Below are 23403 nucleotides of genomic sequence, written 5' to 3' on the forward strand. Positions count from 1 at the left end.
GTTAAAATTAAAGTTTCCACTTCCAGTTCAGGTCTTCCCATCACCACATCACTTGTCAACTCAATTGCAAATTATTAGACAAGGTAATTATTGATGTTGTTGTTAATTTTTTTAATTTAAGAATGTGATGTAGAAGACTAGAAGGACATGGAAGGCCTGTCACTGGTGACGAGGGACAACATATCACCAAGGTACTGTTTGTACCCCGAGCGCTGAAGATAATCTTTTTAAAGATATTTAATTTCTATGTGGCAGCGACATGCCCACAATGTTGTTGTCAGGGTTGTTAGTTTAAATACTGCAGTTGAAGATCTACTGATTGACATAACTAGCACTGTAGCCAAGTCATTATCACTGGTTTCTAGAAGTCTACAAAATACTGTATTTTTTCAAGCAAAGCTGTAGCCATTATAATGAATGAAGGGTTTAGGTTAGACCAGCTTTTTCACAGCAGGCCTAAAGGTGTTTTCTTTTTGATACTGCTCAGCTGGTGGCAAACCATTTATTTTGTCTTAAAAACTTCAGTCTTTTTTAGGGGAAATTATCACTGCCACATGCAGTTTTATTGTTTAAGTCTTGTAACCACGAAACAATGTGGCACTAACTACTGCACTTCTGCACCTTTCAATAACACATGAACTCTGAAATTTAAAGAAGCTTATGTGATGCTTTTTGCTATCTTTTTGAAAAGTTAAAAGGTGTTTTTGCATTGAATACTAAAAGTAATGGTCCAGTTTTGTTATTTAAGGCTAAATTAATTTTTAAGCGTTGAGACTATTTCCTGGTAGTTTGTTGAGCACTGTGAATGGCAAAGATGGACATTGCTTGAAATTTGAAAAAAAATGGGCCAACTTTTTTAAGTTTAAGTTTTGATACTAATGCCTTCAAAAATCACCAGAACACTTAAAGTGGATTGAAATCCACCAATCACAAACCATGACCTTTACCCTTCTTTTTTCTGTTAGTTCTGCTAAGATGATAGATGGTAGCCTGTAAGCAAGCTATCCTGGGCGCTCTGGCGGCTGGGCGGGAAAAGGAAGGAGAGCTTGCAACTACATCTCATTCGCCAATTTCCCTGTGGTTCCCAGTCAACTGAGCTGTCAGATTTCCATCAATCACCACAAAGCAGAAACAAGCACAAATGTGAACAAACATTGAAAAAGAAGTGCCTTGGTCAATGACTGCATTACTAATGTCATCTCTGCCAATCAGCATTTCGCATAGACTTTTTCAATGCAGATATTCAACTTCCAGAGATATAGTTGCAAGTTCTCTTCCCTTTTCCTGCCCTGCCACCAGAGCGCCCCAGAGAGCTTGCTTGCAGGCTAGACTGACAGCAGCAAAGATTACAAACGTTAGTTGGCTATTGAACTTAAGAGTTTGCTGTAAGAGACACTTCAGTTTTACAGTTTCAATGTGTTTTGATGAATTGAGGCAGGGAATCAACTTGCAGCTTGACATTTAACACTATTTTCTAATATTTTAATATTGTTATTTTTAGATTACAGGTGGATATCAGAGACAGGCATGAAACAGAAGTGATAAATATCAAGAACTGTCACAGTGGATTGGGTGAGTTTGTCTGCTTATTACCAAAAGGCCTTTAATGTATTATAAGTTCGTTGAATATACGCGTATTGCATACAACAATAAAATTAAGTAATAAATATTGTATTTATATTTTCCTTTGTTGTTGATATCTTCATTATGCATTGGGTTAATATCAATATTATCACTTTGCAACCAGGAATCAAGATCGCTGGTGGAAAATCATCTCTAGGAGCAGATTTTGGGGTATTTGTTAAGAAAGTTCTTAGTGGAGGTGTTGCTGATCTAGATGGTAAGAATAAACACTCATCATGATTACAGAGTTGCCAGGAAGTTATACTATATTACATGCCAGATTGGCTTGTATAATGATCATGATGATGAATAACAATGGTTATCTAATATTAGATAAGCCAATCTGGTATACAATAACTTGTATTATCATATTAACACCAGTGAAATACCAGGTGAGCTTTTGCACAAAAACATATAACATGTTATTTTCACGTGTGAAAAGATCACTGTTGCTATGGCTACATAATGAATCGCACCTTTTGCAGCAAAAAAGTATTTAAGTGAAATGGCTTGGAATTACATTGGTGTTTGTGTAATACAACAACAATCGAATAGAAATTTCGTATCTCCACACGGCCATGTAATATCCTCTATTAATTTCCTTGTAAAACATAAAACATCCAATGTAACATTAAAAAAATACATTATAAGGACCCAGACTGGCTCTCCAAGTTATCTTGCTTGGTATTCGTAATTTGCTGGTTTAACAATGCAAGTTGTACGTTTTTCAGTGAATATTATCTATGATGGCTCTTTTTATCAGGGAGGCTTAGAGAAGGTGACCAGTTGTTGGAGGTGAATGGATGCAGCCTACATGGCGTGTCCAATGATAAGTAAGTTGAGCTTGAAGAAAGCTCCATTGTCAATTCCAAATTAGAAAATGGTGAACACCTGAAATGTTTCAAGAACGTTTATTGTGTTATGACCAATCACAGCTAAATAAGGACATGTGAGCTTGTCATAAAACCATAAACTAATTTATACATGTATTTGGGGTTTAATTTTTTATGCCATCTCATAAGCTTTTCTTCCAACTCAAATATAACATTCCAGAAATGTTTCTGTTATTATTCACAGAGTAATATCATTGATAATAACCTTTTCATTTCCTTACCTTTTTTTTACCGTCTTGATTTGATCTCCCTCTATCTTGTCTTATTCGCCATTTGCACATCCCCATAATACATCATGTTTGCTCCCCCTAAAGTTTTGCATAACCTTTGTTTTTCATTTCTCCTGCGGGGCTCTCATAGTACTGTGGGCAATTTCAGGCTATCACTCTCTCACTTTACCCTCCCCCCAACGCCCGAAAAAAAAAAAAAACTCCAAGCAGCCGTTTTTTTTAGCTGGCTGCCAGCACTTTATTAGAACCCTACTTCTTGTTATTGAAGTTTTCCGAGGAGAAATTAAAGGCAATGCTCATGCGAAAGTTTTGGGGAGCAAACAAGGTGCGCATATGGCGAATAGTGTTGGCATTCCAGACTCTGACTGCATCTTTTAGTTTTTCCTTTTCTTCTCTTTTTCAGAGCAATGTCTTTACTGCGAAATGCTGCTCAATCAAATCAGGCAAAACTTGTGGTTTGTAGGGATGTTCATGCTAGGTAAGCAAAGTATTGGCAAAGGAATAGCACCCGGTCGCTAAACCCCCAGACATTTAACCATGGAACTTTTAACATGGGCAACTTTCCATTCAGCCCAAAATTCTGGAAATTTTGGTTAAAAATCAAGTGGAACAGGCCATTTTGGTTTAGTCTGAGTGGAATATCAAGGACCACCATTGAAAGTGATCCACTTTGACCGGTCCAGTTATTTTGGTCGGTTAGACCGAAATGTCCCTTTCCATTTGACAAAATTGTTGTTTTCAGTACCACTCTCCTGTATCCTGCTTACAAGGAGAATAACCAAATGCGCAGTGGCTTGGGTTGGGTCTGTGTAATTGGAATGTACCATTCGATAAAGAGGAATTTCTTAAACTCCCAACCAGAATTTCCGTGAAATGGAAAGCACCACTGGATAAAAATCTCCTCTTACTTTGTTCTTCTTTAGGCAAGAATTTACCACATTAATGGAGGCTCTGAATGGAGGAATATCATCCGCTGGTATAACCAATGGCACAGCTGTAAATGGCTTCATAAGAAGTGGTAGTTTTGGCAGTTCACGAGCATCAACTCCTTCACCTACTATGGGTAAGTGAACCTGGTATAACCTTGTATCTCTTATAGCAACCTTGCACTCATCATAGATAAGTTTGTGAACTTGTTCCTCTAACATTGGCAGGAAATATAACAATAACCAACTAACGTACAATGACAATGTAAACTACCCACAGCAACTCAGAAAGGAATTTTGGAACTGAGCCACTTTTATGACCCCAATGAATTATTCTTATTGTCTTGCAGGAAAACGCTCCTGGGTGATGACAGCTGGTCAGATGTCTCCCCTGGCAGGAGGTCGACATGGTAGTCCTGTTCTTTCTCCCACAGGATCACTTGACAGACCCTCAGCAAGTTTGCAGAGAATGTACTCTATGGATCTACCAACACTTCCTGTTGGTCCAACTGTAGTGCAACATCCTCCTGGTATGCTTATGGTTTTAATTCATTTGATTTTTCTGTGCACCAAAACAAAATTCAAGCCACTGTAGAGCACACAATTAAATTCTACCTCAAGTGCCCTCAAGTGCCCCACTTAGTATTATGGTAAAATGTATGGAAGCATTTTTCTTCCAGTTCTTTGGCCTGAACACTGTCTGATTGGTTGAAGCAAATTTCCTCATGGCACAATTAATCACAAGCCCTACTGGCCAGATCTGGGTAGTGATATTTATCAGTATGGAATTTCTGCACTCATTCTTCAATGATCATTTTGCTGGGAAACCAGTTGTGGTGTTGCAAAATGTTGGCTGTTTTCTCAGGCTACTAACCAAATATAACCATCAGTCACTTTGATTATTGCCTACAGGGGCATATGAACCTCCCTCTTACAACTCCAGTCTTCAAAAGCTCTCAGCAACAGCAAACAGAACACAGCAGTATGCACGCCACTTCAATGGTGCAACCCTTTCCCCACAGAGATCCCCAGAGGAGAGGTCTCCAGAATTCAATGGTAACAGTCACCTGACTGTGGAACAACAAAGTGTTTCTTCAGAGGTCACTAATGATTCTGGCCTGCCAACTGACAGGCATTCAACAAGTTCGTCTCCCACGTTTGATCATCCCGGTGAACTGCAGAGTATTCAGATACGGTTCTCAACAGGGCTTGGCTTGTGCATTGTTGGAGGTACAAACAGACCTGACGGGCCACATGTATACATTGATGACATCAGTGAAGGGGGAGATGCTCACAAGGTAGGCTTGCTTATATCTGCGTGTATTTTCTCCACTCTGATTTCCATACATTTCCTGTGGTTAAGTTGAGGGGAATTTGTTTAACAATCAAGGCCTTTTTCACTTGATAATCTTTCTGTTTATTTTTATGACCTTTGATGTTTGATTAATAACCAGTGATATTTTGTGGAGAAATTTGATGTTGTTTTGTCTTAAGGTTTCAATGGTAAATTTATTTCCTGCTGTACCCTATTCAACAGAAAAGATTGAAAGAAAAGGAAATTGTGAGAGTTTTGATAAACCCTCACACGTACAAGTCGACAGAGGTGAAACTAGAATTGGGGAGGGTTGCATGCATTTTTCATATTCCAAGTTTCTTTCCTTTTCTTTTTGGCTATTGATCACATTAAGACTTTTGCTGTTGGAAAAGAAATTGCTGTCATTTGGCTCAACAGTAAAAACCCTATTACTAATTAATTATATTTGCAATTGCTGATATAATTCATTATTACTGTTTTTTTTATAGTACTTTTAAATTTGAAATAGAGTAAATTGATGTGTTGTATGGTTATCTTTGTTGAATTGGAACCTTTTTCAAATCCTTTTTTTACATTTTGTAGCCAAACTAAGGTAGACTTCTTATAAAGCTGTGTGAAATTTGGCTTCTAATTTAGTCTACCATTGTCTTGTTAAGTTAAGAAACAATATATCTTGCACTCTGTGTTTTAACTATTTGTTAAAGCTTAGACAGAGGTTTGTGTTCATCCAATCAACAGATTTCCTTGGAGCACAATTGTGGACATCAAAGTCCAAAACTCCTCAAAAATTAGATTTAAAATTTAATTTGCATTTTAATTTGAATTTCATTTGAAATTCATGCTTTAATTTCTGGATATTTCCAAGTACCTGCTAATACCTGCTTATGGGTAAAAACAGTAAGACACACAGCTTCAGTTGTATACATGAGGCAGACCTGACTTAACATTGAAAAGCAAACAAAAACAGAAGGCTATGCTCTCCTCTTTCAGGATCGGAGACTCAAAAGAGGTGACAGACTTATGTACATAAATGGAGAGACTCTTGTTGGAGTAACTCATGAACAGGCAAAATCTCTTCTCACCAGGCTCAAACTCAGGTAAATAAAAATTATTGAGATATAAAAACACTTGTTGAAAGTCTGTTGAGTGGAGTACATTTTGAAAGCATTTTGATGTCTTTCAGTAAATGTTTGGAAATTTATTGATGTGTCTTTTGTCAATAAAAATGAAGGGGAATTGCATGAAAGTAACACTTCACTGCTTGATTGATAAACCTGTGGCCTTAATAGGCTAAATACAAAAGCTTTAGTCATTGTCACACTAAAAGGTAAGCAGAGAAACTTCACTGAAACCATTGAAAGTTCATAAATCAGGTCTTTGAAGCGATTGAAACTGTTGTAAAAATGGTGATGGAAAAGTAGACCATACAATATTTTCATTGGTAATATTACAGTGGTTTTGTGGTAAACACTTTAAGGCTATGCTATGATGAATTGGAATGTTTCTAGTAGTTTATGTTATAACAAGAAAAATATGTATAACTACCACTACCATTGATTGAAAGCTCTTTTCTATTGATCCAGTTATTTTTTCTCACTAGAATTATTTTCAGAGCAGAGGTTTCTTGAACTTCAGTGTATTTCAAAAATCATTTAGTCTGGAAAATTGATTCCACGGTCTGTGGTTTTTATACTCATCAGATTGTATATTCCTGTTATATTTCTTATCAGTTGTCCTAAATTATTTTTGTCACCATTAAACCATTAACAATGGTATTACAAAAACATTCGCGGAATGTCTGGCTCTCTACCCAAGTTGAAACCTCAAGTGAACCCTTAAATTTATATTGTTGAATGATGTTCAAGGGATGAAGGTGTACTTGTTTCGTTTCCTTCTTTTTACCATGTGCGTGCTGTTTCCTGTGTGGCATTATCAAATTAATGCTTCAAAGCTGGTTGAGAAGTAAAACATGCCCAAAAGAGGATAATTATTCTCTGTAATTTTTTTTACAACGATTTCAACTATTTTTCCAGAGGACAAGATGCTGAGGTTACATTTATACGTGGAGGAATCAGACCTGGGAGTCTGACCCCGAATGGATCAGCAAGTCCCGCACATAACAGTCCCAGAAGAGGCTCAGAAAATGATTTTCCCCACACACAACTGAATCTCAATGGAATTGAAAACTCTAGCTCTCCACTGTCATCAAGTAGAACTTCACAAGCAAGTGATCCAGATTTGAGTAACACTGATATTTTTATGCATGAACTTCTGGCAGGCAGCACTGGGCAGCCCGCTGACTCAGAAACAAGGGAGAGTACACCCAGCGTGGAGATGTTTCAAAGCAGTCCACAGTCACAGGTCTTGCCTCCTGCTATATCGGATGCGCAACCAGCAGTTTTGCAGCCTGTGTCACATCAAATGCAGAGAATGGAAAATGGTTTAGGAACCCAGGCAGGTGTACAGATTTCACACCTACAGCCTGTTAACGGCTTCTATCAAGCACCAACAGCAATTCCTCCAAGATTATTCAATGGAGGATTTCAGCCAGCTTTGTCATCAACACCTACAACTGTTGATAGTGTGCCAAACGGACTTGTTTTGAACCAACAGCATGGTTCATGGAATGGTCAACCATATGTTAATGGAGGTTTAGGAGGCCAACCTCTTGGAAATCATGCTGGCTTATTTCCTGCTAATGGTATGTTTTACCTCTGTACTCTCAAGTTTTTTTTTGCTTGCCATTGATGAGGATTGCTTTAAAGTGCAGTTGGGATGAGGCAAAGATTCTGGGAAGCTTTCTACCCACCCCTCCCCTCCCCTAACCCAACATTAACATTGACCTCCCACTTTGGGCAAAATGTTGGTTTCTGCGAGGGGAGGGGCAGTAGCTGGCTGTTCCCAGAATTCTACCTTTAATCCTGCAGTTTTTGTCTATGGGTGTTATTTACACTCTCTCTCTCTCCGTCTTTGGCTTCAACATTTTCAAAACAGTTACCTTTGAATTGATTGTTGGAGTTTTATTTTCGCTAGCATTTTTTTTAGCCTTTAAATGTTGTTGCAAACACTTTGTTGATGAAGGTGACAATGTTTTCTTGAAGCATTAGAAAAAGATTGTACTATACATTTTTAAACTCATTTTTTGATGCTAGAAACGTATTGAATCTACATTAATTTATTATTATACATCAAACGAGTTATTTATTAAAGAATAAAGATCCAATAAAATTATTATTGCATTTCAAAACATTCCTTATTTTAGATTTCAAACACAAACAAGTAAAGCCCACGATAGAATCAGTGTCAGTGAAGTTAGCCAAGTTTTCTTCTTTTAAACAATTGATGTGTAAATGAATAAGTGTTAGGAGGTCTATCATTTGCCAAGTTTAGGAAAAACAGTAGCTCTATCTGATTTATTTATTAATGACATGACACTATCCTGCTTTGTAAGTGGTACAATCTTTCTTAAAACACAAAATAAGAGAGAAAAACTCATTTACAGGCCGGGCCAGGTGTTTGCTTACAAATCTTAAAAATTTTACATTCGTGACTGGCTTCCAAAATAAGGTAAACCCACTGCAATTTTTTCCAAGAAAATTTTTCTCTTGAGTCATCAAACTGGGAGTTTTAAGGTATCATTTTTTGGTGAAAAATTCAAATCAATTATTCAGGAAATGCTCAGAAATGTTAAGACGTTTAAAGATTTATTTTGATTATATTTTGACGTAAACTTTTTTCTGCAGTGCAAAATTCTTTTTATACTAAAACCAGTTTTAATGTGACTAGTGTTAAGTGATGTCTCGTACTTTTTACTAAGATTGTGCCCCAGCCCTGTGCGTGAATCGCTATTAATTTTACCTGGAATTGTGTTCAGTAACCTTTAAAATACTACATTTAAGAGACGAAAGTCTTCTGCAGTGTTGAAATTAGGCGTTCTAATTAGTCAGGGGCACCCAACGAGGATATAGTTCAAAACCACTTAAACATAGCATTTTTAAACGTATTTTAGTATGTAAACGGTAGATATAGGCACGTTTTTATCTCCTTAAACTTTTTCATCTGCTCGGATTTTCTAGCTGAAAGTCTAGTGATCCGAAAATTATAGGGATCAGAAGTTACGTTTTAGAAAAATTCAGCCAGAAAAAAGGCTCCCGAAAATTCTAGGTGACCTTTTTAGGGTAAAAATCCGTCAAAAATGGGCAATTATACTATTTTTTAGATGTTCGAAAATCCTAGGAGAGGTAGGCAAGCAAGAAATTTTACAACTAGTGTTCCGAAAATTCTAGATCTCAAATTGTCTTCCGAACAGATATTTTCGGAAAGTTGACGTCGGGTGCCCCTGATTGGTAAATGTACGAAGATGAGTTACAGAAGTGGCTGTACCAGCATGATTGAAACAACTAAGCAGATAACAAGAGGAAAATTCGTTTTTTTATGACACACTACGACTGTTTCTTTGTTTCATTTTTAGGAGCTGGGTCTCCTGTATCAGGAGCACAGCCTCACCAGCTACCACTAGGATCTCTGCATATCAGCCCCGTGCAAACAGCTTTTGAACCTTCGTCAGTACCATACTACTTACAGCAGGACTTGGAAGCTCTGCATCGAATCTCGCAGCAGTACACATCACCACCTTTGAGCCTGCTGTCAGATTCTGTTGGTCAGGGGTCACTTTTGACTACACATGCACAGTCATCTGGTAGCCCCAGAGTTAAACGACACGGTCGCGGAAGCCGACGCCTCTCTCTCGACCCTTACACCAAGCTTCGAGTAGAAAAACTTGAAGTGGTTAGTTCTATCTGTTCTTTTAGTGCTGTTCATCTTGTCTATGTAACAATTAGGTTTCCTGTTTTTAGAGAAGCTAGGGACTTGTTTTCCGAAAAAATAAAGGTTGAGAAAATCCAGTTTTTTCCCCCGTTGCATCGAATGCGTGGAAAGGAGGCTTCCTCGCCTACGCGAGTGGCACCCGTATCCATGTTAATGATAGCGCCCACGAACGCAACATCTGATAGTCTTTTCTTCCAAAAATACAATTCCCCCTTTTTTTCTCCGTATTCAACGTATTCACTTTGAAATGCAAAAAGGCACTGAACTTATGGCAAGGCTAAATTGCTTTAGATTTGACATCAGTGAAACGATATGAGACGAAGGAAGAGTACAGGCACTTTGGGCTAATTTTAAAATGTTAACATGTCATTAAAGAAAGCAGGCTTTAACTGCCAGTCAGTTGACGAAGACATGCTTGAACACAGCGAAGAATTATTATTTATCTGATACGAATTGAACTTGTCGTTGTTTTTCATGCTATCATTTCCATGAATTCTTTAAAACAGGACTTGGCCTAATAAAAAACAAACTGTTGCAAGGGAGGTAAAATTTTACCTCGTCTCAGCTGCATAAACATGTATTGTTCACCCTGTCAGTTCCCACTTTCTTTTTGTTAAAGGTTTCACCTGATTTCTGAACAGTTTTAGTTTTGTATGATCCATCCTTTGTAACTACTGTATTGTTGAGCTAAGAGATTTTTTAAAATATTTATTCAGGCTTTGAGATATTTAGGATTCAACCCAACTGAGGAACAACAGCGAGAATTAAGGCAAAGATTGCCTGTTGATCAGGGTGGATTCGTCTCCTATGGAGGTAAGTTGATCACTTAATTAAGTGATCGATAACAATCAGGTCCTACACTCGCACATTGCCCTTCAGCGCATAAACAGCGCAATAGCTTGCGTAGTAAGGGTTTTCGCGCGAGTTCATCAAGAAAGTTGGGACGAGAGCAAAAAAGAGGAGTTTTTTTGCTGCCGCTCTAACTTTCGCGCAATAACTCGATTGGAAACGCCTGCTACGCAGGCTAACAGCACAACTACGCTAAATGATCAGTGAGCTTACAACGGTGGGATAACTACCCTGCATTTGAAAGCCGTTCTCGCAAGTTTAATAGACCAATTCTGATATATTACAATCAGACTTGGCACCGAGGCTTAGGGGAACTAAAACAAATTAAAAGAGGTTTAGCAATGAATAATACATTTCTTAATTTTATTCCTCCAAGCCTCGGAGCCAAGTATGAATTTTGATATATCGAAATTGGTCTACTCCCGGACAGTTGAATCTCATAATTCCGAATTATGTAACTTAACGTCACTGATGACTTTGTTTTGATTTCAGATTTTGTTCATGCAGCGAGGAACGTGTTTGCTTTGGAACTGCAGGATCACTCGCTGAGTACCTCGGCCGTTCAGTTTGCGATACAAGATGCCAATGCTGCAGCAACCGCGGCTGAAAACAACGCGTTTGAAAAGGTTTGCTGCCATTCAATAAATATACTAATTATTATTATTATTATTATTATTATTATTATTATTATTATTATTATTATTATTGCTGACTACTGTTTGAGTTAATTGATTGTGCTGTAAAATTCGTTGCACTAACATACGCGCACGTAACTGCTAAAGACAAAGATGAGATTTCCTAGCACTCCCACAAAGTTATAATCGTCCATAAAAGGAAGCCTAAATTGGGTTTGAGTTGGGTAGCGAAGGCCTTATCGAGAGTTAACTCAGTTTATACTAAAGATAAAATCTATTAAGTTTGGCTACCTTGTTTAAGGCCTTGTTTAAGAACAACACGGAATAAGCGTCAACAGTTATGCAAGTCAACACCCTTAACTGTACAGATCCAACTAGTAAATGATTATATTAGTACCCTGCTGATGTGAGAAGGATAAAAGAAAACATACTTGTTTAATCCGCTTTCCTTGTGCGTGAAACCACGCAGCTGAAGAAATTGTGTTTTTTCAGATGCAACAGCAGTCGCAGCTAGCTTCCCTCGAGGCCAAGGCAAAACAAAGCGCGCAAAATGCTGAGCGAATTAGACGAGAAAGAGACGAGGCTTTACGAGAGGTGCAACATTTGAAGGAATTACTGAAAAAGAAAGAAGAAGAATGCGTGACCGCCGAAGAAGAGCTCATGAAAGCAAGAAGGGTAAGAGCTCTGTGAGACTGAAATATTAGTTCTTGCCTTACGCCTTTCTCAAAAGGACAATTTTCAAATTAGGCCAAGTGCAAAACCTTTCGAAAACGAGTTTTAATTGAATGAGAATTCTATCTTTGTGTCATGGACTACACGGTTACCCTATAACTTCCTGGAAGCTCAATAAAATTCCCATGCACACAAACCCTTACAATTGATGTTACACAAGACCGATTCTCACCCATGAGGTTGAGAGATTTTCAAACCCTAAGTAATTACTATGGCCAATCAGAATGCGCGAACACTATCAAATTAACCAATCAGATCTCGAAGCCAATGAATAAAGCCGGTACCAAGAAGGGGAAATGTAATTGCTGTTTTAAGTGGCTAGGCAGGCTACGATGAATTGTGATTGGTCAAAAAGTGGCGCGAGGTTTTTCATTTGGAAATAAACCATATCCATACAAAACTAATGCAATTACTAAATTTCCTTTCACACTAAATTAATTGATACTCGCGGTAATAGTCAGTGTTGTATGTACCGCTATAGACAAGAGCTGAAGCAGGATTGTCTCCCCTTTCCACTGGATTCGAAAGATCATTCTCTTATATTTTGTTTGTTAACAGGACGCTCAAGGTCTTCTAGAGGAAAGCAGATCATTAGAAAAGAAAGTTTACTTGGCTTCAGAGGCTCAGAGAGCTGCGAAGGATGTTGAACAGGATTATGAAGAGGTGAGCAGAAAGTATCCTCTTCAAGCCGTGATTTTATTTACTTTCTATATGAAGTTGATTTGTCAGAAAGTTTATTAACACCTGGTGTGACATGTTTTCATACCCATGGCACCTGACCCATTTTTTACCGCGCTTGTCACCAGCTGGCCTGCGACAGGGCCTTTTTCCCGCGCAATTCATTGGTTCACTGCGATCACTGCGTAATCCATTGTCTTTTACCACTCTTTGCTTAAGTGTTGCTTTAAACGTAAAAAGCCTTGCGGTGTCCTTTCTCTGACTTCTCATAATGATGTGTTATCTTCTCTTTAGGTCATACGTCTTTTAGAACAAGAACTGGATTCGTTGAAGGCCAAACAGGCTGAACCCAAACCTGATGTGGTGAGTTCTAATTGGCCATTTGTCATCCTGCTTTTCCCGATATCATTTAAATTTATATTTCCGTAATTTGGCTCCAATTCAAAGTACTTTTTATCTGTGAGACTTGGCGTATTTTCTCGTCCAACCCCTCCCCCCGGGAGGGTTTGTTTTAAACTTGGCCTTTAGAACACGGCACGGTTTTTTTGAATCTGTAGTTTATTCGTGCCTGCTTTTTTTCAAGATAGCATTTTTGTTGCCCTTTCGTGATAGCCGTGAATCTTGCTCTTCAAATTTTTGATGATATAAAGTACAAATGTTCTAGACCCGCCATTTAACTGAGAAAACACTGTACTTCCTCGATAACCATTCGTTTGAGTCCTCCCAATCTGTCTAAGTGTGAATTATTATCGACAAGTAAGACCTTAAACTCCTCTGTGAGGGAAATACTCCGTTAGTCTCAAGCCAGAGCTTACTAGTGTATCCTTTGCTTTGCAGAAGGAACTCCAAGAGTTGCAGAAAAGATTGGTTGTTCTCGGTTGTCAACTTCGGAAAGCCGAAGTCAGTAAACGAACGTACGAAGTGGCAACGGAGAGGCTGATACGCTTTGCTGAGGTAGGTCTGGGACTAAGCAACACTCATAAGGAAGCAATCCTCCCAACTAACTGATCCCTTCATTTGTGTTGCAGATGGTACATGAAAATTTAACCGAAGGAGCGTCGAGAATGTAAGTGGTACCTTCTTTATAACACTTTCGCATCAACAGATGATCTGAGTAGAATGATGGAAAGCTTGTGAGGAATTAGTGAGCGCAGTCGTACAGCCAACTGCGCATAAGCACATATCGACATTCCAGTCCTAGCTGTATGCAGGGTGTTTGTCACATGAACCTAGTTTAGTGGCCTGAACTCCCACGAGTTTCCTGTAGCTCAGTGGTAGAGCATCTGGCCCGGATTGTTCAAACGTTGGATAGCGCTATCCACCGGATAAATCACTATCCAGCGGATAAGTATTAGGGAAACCAATTGCGTTATCCACTAGATAGAGATTTGTCCAGTGGAAAGCGTTTTCCACCTTTTGAACAAATGGGTCCTAATAACCAGAACGTCATTACTTCGATTCCAGTTAGGAGTATTCGGATTCTTTCTTTCGAGCCGTCTGTGTCACTAACTGAAAACTGAAGTATCTTTCTCCACACATTCTAGTTTTACCATCGTATTTCTACCATTGCCATGTAAAGCTCTCCATGCGCTAACTCGGTACCCGACCAAATTTTTCTTGTAATGTAACCTCATTTTTTTCGAAAGAAACTCATCGTGGATGCTGTATTTTTTTCCCGCATGTTGTTCCCAGGCCTCCGCAGCGTGGCAAAGGAGAGTCAGTACGTCGTGAAGGCAGTTCTAATCCAAAACCACCTACTTACCTATCCCGTCATGCCAAGTTAACACCGGCTTCGCTCGCAAAGGAGGCTCGTGAGACTGTGAAGTCTGTCAAAACGCTGATAGAAGAAGAACGTGAGTATTACAACATTGTCTCAAAACAAGTCTCAGGAGGCTGCGTGGAAGCCGCTTGATGGCGGGGAAGGGGAGTGGGGGAGAGAAATCGTTGTTACGCACCTGACATCCCCCTCTCCATTCAAACGCTTGACACGCATGGTCTGATTACAGAGACAACGAATGATTTCAATTTCACAGCTTATTTTTACGAGTTGATTTCATAAAGAATGGCAGCCTAAAATATAAATACGTAAGTGAGTGTGAAAATGGCTTGGTGCTTCGGTCCACTTTCCGTGTCAGTCGTCCCATTCCTGGACTCTGGGAAGAAAAAGACGATTTGTAATTCTGATTTTGATTAATGCTTTACAGCCCAGTGCGTTCGCCGGAAACTACTCTAGTTGAGTACACTCTGCTTGTGGTTAATGCAGAGGTTCCGGAGAACAGGCCTATCTGATCAAATAGTGCTGCCCTTTCTTGCCAAAAGTTGGCAGGTTCTGAAGAGGTCTTATTCACTAGCACGGCACTCGAGTAGAAAATTGTGTTTATCGTGTGATGTCTCTTACTCAATTTCTTTCTTATTCCTTTTCTCCAATCAGCTCTTCCTTTTGGTTGGGAAGAAGCCTACACTACAGATGGAGTGAGATACTATATCAAGTGAGTGCAGATGAGAACACTTAGTCATCGCCTCTTCTCGTAACTTTACCTTTTTTACATTCGTAGCTTGTCGCTTCAGTGCTTTTGGGATGAGAACAACCAGTATAATACCGAAGTAGTAGTACCGTATGTACTGCGTTTTCCATTGAACATTCGAAAATTTTGTATCTATGACTCACGACAGTTCCCCCTGAGCGGAAGAAAGTCAGGTTTTGAAAAACAAAACTTCACTTAGCAGAGAATTCACTTTATTTAGGAGTCAGCCCTTGTCCCATGCCTTGCTAACTCTTGATGCACAAAAATGTTTGGTTCTAAGAAATATTTTTAGGTGAGCGAAAGTTGCTTCTACTTGTAATGCAGCGGTCGCTATCTTTGATTTTACCACTACGGAAGACAAGCGAGTGTAGAAATTACAACCCTTGGGGTAGGCGTAGGGGTAAAAGGATGGGGAGGGGAGAGAAAATTTTATTCTCTCTCCCCGCCCCTTGAGTCGCAGGACAAACGACAAACGAGCCCTGGCTAATTTTAATGATAGAACAACTTTATTATAATGTCAAATTCTTGTATTTTTGTTATGCAGTCATGTGACACAGCAAACATCATGGCTTCACCCTGTCAGCCAGGTTCAACATCTCCCTGCGATCAAAGAAAACGAAGATGGTGTCCGAGAAACGCAAACGTGACAGCCAATGATCAGTATCGACAAAAAGTAACTGTGACGTGATAATATATTACAGCTTACAGGTCACTTGGTACCCATGTGATATGATGGCTTGGCACAACTCGCAAAGCAACCAAGGAGACGAGCGCGGATTGGGGCGTGGTAAAAGGCCCAATCTATGATGCTTATCAACCTTTACACGTGAGCAAACGTTTCACGTGTTGTACACGTGTTGGCTGATACGACTTTACAGTGGGGAGCTCACGCAACCACGAGTCCACGACGACGACGAAGGCAGCGATAGGTTTTATGAGCACAACTATGTAGGTGCATAACATTTTACCGTCACTGCACGACAATGACCTGAGATCTCCTTACGCGACCTTTTGTTAAAAGCATGAACACTTGCCGACGAATCTTCCTTTTTTTTCTTTTTTTGCCTTGAATGCGGTCTTTTCTGTTCAACTCCAGCAAAATTTGCCCTTAACTGTCAAGTTAACCGAGAAGAACTAATCGCGATGAAGTGAGAAGAACGCGAACGCGTTTTATTAGTGACATTTTCACTGCCGTTACTGTCGTGGTTGCGTGAATTTCCTGGTGTTTGGCCAAGAAAGAAGACCGATCATAAAGATCGTCTGCTGTCCCTAAATGGACTCTCCGTACCTGCAGATCCCTATTGTAGTGAAAGGAAATAATAGCTAAAAGTCAGATTTTATATATTTCGCATATTTATTTTATCCTTCTTTCAATTCTTATGGGCTAGGCTTTTCAAAGTGCTATTATACATAACGTTTTAAACAAATTAAATGAGATAAACACGGTTTGAAATGGGTATGTGCTTTATGTGAGCGAGACCACTTCAGATTATAAATTATAGTGTGACTCACTCAGAACTAGAACATACACCAACTGCATATATACCAAAGTGTGATTAAGTATTTTATCTTGAATATTGTATTCTAAAGTGAATGTTATGAGTCGCATAGATAGGTGTTTAAATATCATATACTTCTGTCAAAGAAGTGCTTTTTGTTGCATTTTTAAGCTTTTGAATTTAATCCCAGAGTGCAGAGTGATTCTATGAAACGTGTATATACTGTACTAGGCTATTATGTAAAAACTGGTGATTTATCATTGGATTATGTATATATTATCTTCAAGACGACTGTTGCCCCATATTTGTAAATAGAATCATTCACATTACATTCACGTTCATTATAATCATGTTAAGATATCCCATTTCCCCCCACAGCAGATCTGGCTTTATTTTTGTGAAATTAATAATGATGTCAGAGAATAATTTTGACAGGGGGGAGGTGTGGCTGATAGCAGATGTCACGTGATCACCACTGATTGATTCACTCATTCCATGGAAAATAGTTTTCCTTTATGACAAGGGAAAAAGTATGTGAATAAATGATATTGTTATCTGCTCAGGATGCTTGGTGTTTTCTTGGTCTTTCTGTCAAAGAGTACATAGTCTAGTTGTTCTGTGTTTTTCTCTCTTGTGTGGTTTGTCATTATTGAAAACTGACAGCTTCGTTCGAGTTCCATTTTGGGGTGGGCATATTGGGTTTTTCCAAAGGGATTAACCCATGATTTTGAATGAAAATTTCAATTTTTTTATCATATTTTTTTGATAAGTTAAGAAAAGATGATTGACGATGTTCAAGACTGTTTAAAAGGTCGAAAAGACCTCCTATAAAGAGTCCGATTTTGGGTTGGCGCAGGATGGGCTCCTGGTTGGCGATATTCGTGGATTTTCCAAAGGGGTTAACCCATGATTTTGAGTGAAAATGTGAAAACTGTTTTTTTGATTTTACTTTTTTTTAATAGAGTAAGAAAAGATGATTGACTATGGTCAGGACTGCTAAAAAGGCTGAAATGACCCTTTATAAAGAGTTTGATTTTGGGGTGGTCATATTGGATTTTTCCCACCCATGATTAGAGTAACAAAAGATGTTTGAAGATGGTTAATACTGCTAAAAGGACTAAAAGACTCCTTATAAAGAGTTCATTTTGGGCGTGGTTTTCCAAAGGGGTTAACCCATGATTTTGAGTCAAAATTGGAAAACTGTCGTTTATTTTATTTTTTTTTAATTGAGTAAGAAAAGATGATTGATGATGTTTAAGACTGCTAAAAAGGCCGAAAAAACCCTTTGGTTTTTTCAAAAGGAATTAACCCATGATTTTGAGTCAAAATTTGAAAGGTGTATTTTTTGTAATATTTGTCTGGATAGAGTAAGAAGAGATGATGATACAAACAAACAAACAAATGATTGCAAGGCGTGTTGAATGAAGATGGATAACCTAAAAGGAGTGGGTACCCTTACGCCTGACTCTTCCATCCAACAGTCACCTGTAATCGTACAACCTTCCCTCTGCTTGTAAGACCACTACAATCTTTCCCAGCACAACCTGAAAAAAATTCTGCAAAAAATCATGCTTGTACTACTAACGGTATACCCGGAAAACAATGGCTAAGCCATCTCTTACGGCATGAAGGCCTAGGGAGCCATGTCACAGGTATTCAAGAACCAGATTGGAATAAATTTTACACAATGGGAAATCTCATTATTTATTCACAAAGGTGCGAGAGTCGGTGCGTGAAGCGTTTCTGCAAATAATTCAGAAACCGAGGGCCACAAATACTTGAGACTTGGACAAATTGTTTATATATTGGTCTTTTATAACATTTCATTTTCATGGCTTCTTCCACTGGACGGTTTCCAATTTATTTTGCGTGACAATGATACCTTGGTTTTTAATGATTTCCGTAATATTGAACTCAGTACTCAACAATGTTTCGGAATTAACTGGAATTCTTACAGCCTCAGTAGCAACCCATAAACATGACACGACTTAGAATTAAATCGTAGGAAAAATCTCATTTTACAAGGTATAAGTGATTATTTCTACGTTTCGGACAATTTGTTGAAATGGTCGATTACAGTACTTATGAAAGAAGCCCCTCATAAAAGCACCATGTGTAAACACTATTATGTTCGATTCACACCGGCTTTGAAGAAACTCATGAAATTCTTCAATTCTTCGATGAAAATGGCAGTCGGTTTCTCCCAACCCGCAATTTCCATTCTGTAAAACCCACTCGTAGCATTTTCTTGGATCTGTCAGTTGATCCTTTAGTTTTTGATCCACATACCACCAAACAGTTGAAGGCAAACAACTAAAATCAATCGATGGATACTTCTTCTCGAGGGTTTCTTTCATCTTGCCGATGTCACAAATTGTGTCTCCCAACTCAGCACACAAGTGTGAGGCGACCACATTTTCAACTCCATAACTCCGAATACAGGTCTCGATTGCTCTACTCAAGGGTGAAGTGATAGCAATCTCAGCATTCAAAGCCTGTATTTTCTCTTGTAGTTGAGCAGCCTGTTGTTCGCCAAAGCTGCTGAGAGGTGCATCCATCTTATCAAGCTTCTGCATCTCCTTATCAAATCGCGTAAATTTGAAGATTTCTTCCGCTTCGTTCCATGTAGATTGTCCGTGTCGAACGAAATGAATTGTTTTATTCATCGGTGGTATATATTGCGTGGTAGTGAAAAGATAGCTTCTGACTAAGGTTTATGAAAACGTTCCTAGCCCGGTGACCTCTTTAAATATTCGCAAACTGGTTAACCTTTTGTTCTGCTGTTCCTTTGTTGCCCAATTATCGCATAACATGCTAGTTCTCTGGGGAATACATCTTTTGTTAACAAAGTTATATCTATTCATAAGATAGCAAAGAATTGATATATAAAAATAGTCCAACTTTCTAGAGTATTTTGAAATATCATATTCAAGACTGGCGGAACAAATTGAAGAGGGGAGTTGGGAGGAGAACATTGGGGGGTACCCAATACCGCAATACCGTAGGAAAAATTGGCGAATACTGAAATACCGTGTCGAAAATCAACGAAATACCGATACCGCATTTATGATCGGTCACGCGTACTTTAAGTTGTATTCATCTCGACCGGTTTGTTTATCTGAAGCATGTATGCACGAGCAATCAACCGCAGCAGTTGCGAGCACAGGCCACCCAAGCTCACTACATGGACGCAGACGTGACTGTTGCTTGCGAGCGGTGTTGTGTTACAAACGGTTATTCACAAAGGTTTGTATGGGATTTTAACGGCTTTTCTTAAAAGAGAGAAAAAATGTTATGTTTTCAAATAAAATGGACTTACCTTATTGCCCTCTTGTATTCTTTGTTGTTTGCCCGCATCTCAGGCCGTTTTGAAGAGTTTTCAGCGAGTTAGCGCTATTTTGGTGTTCCACTGCTAAGAGAAAGACAAGGCCGAACAGTGATTTCCGGAGTGTCCGTCGTTCGAGGCCAATAATTCCGTTGGAAAATTACCCCCGGCCTCAATTCCTCCAATCAAAAAAGCTCAATACCGCAAGAACGTAAACCCCCATGTTCCCCTCAGTAGGGCATGTTCAAGTTTGGATTCGAGTTAAAGTCCAAACTCGATGTTTCGGTATTCCCATCCATTGAAGAGTTCCTTTGCCTGTCTCACAGGGGTTTTCTCTGCGACAAATTTTAAAACAGAATTAAATCCTTAAAGGACAACCTCGTACCCAGGGCTTGGCCTTAAGGACTGACCAATCTGGGTGTGGCTCAGATGTTATTTGAAATGGGGGGCGGGGAGGGCTTATAAGTGGGGAGGCTTATACGGTCAACTCTCGCCTCGCGGACACCTTGCTAAAACGGACACTTCAATAATATGGACAGCAGCTAAATTCTAGGCAAAATATATTACAGACATTTGACTGAAATAAACTCCCGCTAACTCAACACTAACTTGAGGTCCCAACAGTTTCTGCTATGAAGCAGAGGAGGAGCGAATAGTATCCCATGATGCACCTTGTTTCATGTTATATTATCACTGCGTACGTGACATATCATGATCACTACTCTTCAGCACGCGCGTAATGTTCATCGTAGTGCTCGATGTGTATGGTTTCCAAACATGTTTCGGTTCAGCAGCTTCTGCTTTTGAGAATATTGAGTTAGCAGATATTCATTGTGCTTTAAAGAAGAATTTCAACGTTACTTTGAAGGGTTACATGTGTTTCACTGGTCTGTTGAGAATTACTTGTGCGCTCGGTCGCAACTACAAACACAAAGTATGAGACTTGGCAACTGAAAGGTTCACCAGGAGAAACGAAACCATGACTGATCTAAAAAGTGGCTCCAACAAAACAGCCGCTACGCTGTGAAGGTAATTGCCAAAGGAGGATTTATTTCAGCATCGCGCTCAAAGGAGTTCAATTTACAACTGCAGTTACAAATAAAATTTAACCTATCGATGCGACAAACAATCCTCTGAATCTACCCGGTACTGACTCACGCAATCTTCAAGGAAATTTCCTGACCAGAATACTGATCTGTTCTTTTGAATCATTAAAGTTTCTGATATATATTTTTTTCAATTTCTGAGCAGGCTTGTTTAGCGTTGTACCTCGTTGTGCCGCTTGCATGCTGCGTGGCACCTTTGTCTGGGTTCCTATCACACTGAAACACACGGTAATATTTACCGCTCCTTGTTCTAATTAAAATAATTATAGTCAAATTCCTTTTAAAAATAACCACTATGAAAATACAAAGTGGTTACTTCGGCATAAAGTGCTCTTGAAAGCGCCCAACAGATGTAGCCTTCAGCAGGCTTTACACATACAACACATATATTATCACACATGGCGTTGAAATGTGATAAAAGATACGAAATTTCCGCCATCTTTGCTCGATAAAAAAGTCTTCAAAATGTGGGTACTTCTGGGTACTTCTTAGCCTGTACAATATTCAGGACCTCAATTTGCCGGCGTGAGGACCACATTTGGAAGACTTCAACATATAATCCAAAAAATCGTAAATATTCATGACCTTGTTGTGGGTCACTGAACACTTTGTGATAAGAAGACTAAGTGAAACAATGAAAATAAATGTTTCTATGTTGTAATTTCGCTCTTAAGCCATTGCAAATCGGAGAAGTCATGTCAAATAACAAAATAATGCAATTTTCTTACTTTTACTGGAACACAAATGAGAAAAAAGGCGACGAGAAAACGACCTTATTTCACGATGGAATCTGCCATGACTGCGATATTGCGTAATGCATCTGGAAAAATGCATCATGGGATACTATTCGCTCCTCCTCTGGCTATGAAGGGAGTTGACTGTAATCGGAAGTTTATGGTATACCCAAAAATGAATCATTATGTTACTGAGAGATAAGAAAAACCCAGATACAGTGTATTAATGACAGCCGCCGATTAGTTCCTTGGTGATTTACGGATGGGAAAATTATTTATTAAGTAATAATGTTGAATTTCAATAACATTTGTTGTTGTTTTTGTTGTTGTTGTCGTATACATTCATTTATGAAAAAGTGTACAAAAAATCGTGTCTAAATACCAAATACCAAAATTTCAAGAAAGTCGAGATAAGCCCTCCATAAGAAAAGAAAGTGATTTAGGTACCTCAAAATGGTAAACTAAATGGAGTTATGAACCCAAAATTTAAGATTCCAGTAGGTTTTGTTCAGACCCTTCTTAGGTCCCATTTCTGTGGAGAAAAGTTATCCCGGGTGGATGGGTCAGCCGCTTAACCAAAAAGTACTTTTCATACATTTACTTACAAGACATAGCAAACTGTCGAACTACCTTTTGTTAACCACCACAAATCCTCTACTAGCCCCCTCCCCCCCCCCCCCCACCTCAAATAAGCTCTCCCTTTTCAGGGAAGGAAAGTTAATTCCCTCCCCCCCTCTCCTCCTCAATTTTTCTTCACTAATAACTGATAGCATTAGCACATACATGCTAATGTAGCCACAAAACCACAAACATACTGTATTAACGCTGTTGCAAGCAGTTTAGGTTCCTCATCCCTGATTGGCTTTTCCTAGTAATACAACAACATTCCATGGATAGCGCTGTCCGATAGAGAAATCACTATCCAGTGAATGACACATTAGGTTCCCAAATACTTATGTACTCGATAGTGATTTATTCAGTGGATAGAGCTATCCAGGTTTTGAACCGGTAGTAAGTTTAAATTAAGTCATCATTTTTAGACTAGAGCTCAAACAAAATGATTTCTTACAATCCATTTCGAAAATCACATGTTACTCTTTCTTTCTGATTCATTTGGAATTGAAACAACAAAAATTAATATGTTGATATACTCAAATAGTTTCCTCAAAAACCATACCCAACTGCAGACCAAAATGGGGAAAATCTATAGCCATTTTCACGCCAAAACAGTGCAAAATCCATATGAGGGGTACCCCCTTCCTCACCCAGGACCTAGTGTTCACAGGTTTGTTAGTTTGACTCTAACCCTTAAAAAAAAAACGTATAAATATTTTTTATGTACTTATAAAACCATTCCTTTCATAATTAAACATAAAGGGCATAAGAAAAAGAGAAAATTACCACAGATCAAATCCTGTGATTGTTGAAGAAATATTCTCCTCAATATAAATACCACAAGGAGAGATGTATGCAAAACAGTTGGAAGAATATTCATTATATTCTTGA

The 23403-nt window shown here is 38.8% G+C and overlaps 2 protein-coding genes across 2 annotated transcripts; one reads left to right on the forward strand and one right to left on the reverse strand.

Moving 5' to 3' along the window:
- The first annotated feature begins 73 nt into the window (after positions 1–73).
- Positions 74–15988, forward strand: LOC140947790 (uncharacterized). The gene is made up of 21 exons (XM_073396983.1): positions 74–191; positions 1502–1572; positions 1748–1840; positions 2387–2456; positions 3150–3224; positions 3670–3809; positions 4023–4202; positions 4585–4970; positions 5978–6084; positions 7021–7688; positions 9459–9775; positions 10531–10627; positions 11156–11289; positions 11791–11973; positions 12589–12693; positions 13003–13071; positions 13546–13662; positions 13737–13774; positions 14401–14561; positions 15140–15197; positions 15778–15988. The coding sequence occupies exons 1-21, from the start codon at positions 148–150 to the stop codon at positions 15878–15880; spliced, it is 3216 nt and encodes a 1071-aa protein (XP_073253084.1). The 5' UTR covers positions 74–147; the 3' UTR covers positions 15881–15988.
- Positions 15989–18750: 2762 nt separating this feature from the next.
- On the reverse strand, positions 18751–19398 carry LOC140948111 (uncharacterized). Its single transcript, XM_073397337.1, has one exon. The coding sequence runs from the start codon at positions 19396–19398 to the stop codon at positions 18751–18753; it is 648 nt and encodes a 215-aa protein (XP_073253438.1).
- Positions 19399–23403: the final 4005 nt, after the last annotated feature.

This window comes from Porites lutea, chromosome 9 (assembly GCF_958299795.1).
Source record: "Porites lutea chromosome 9, jaPorLute2.1, whole genome shotgun sequence".
Taxonomy (NCBI): Eukaryota; Metazoa; Cnidaria; class Anthozoa; order Scleractinia; family Poritidae; genus Porites; species Porites lutea.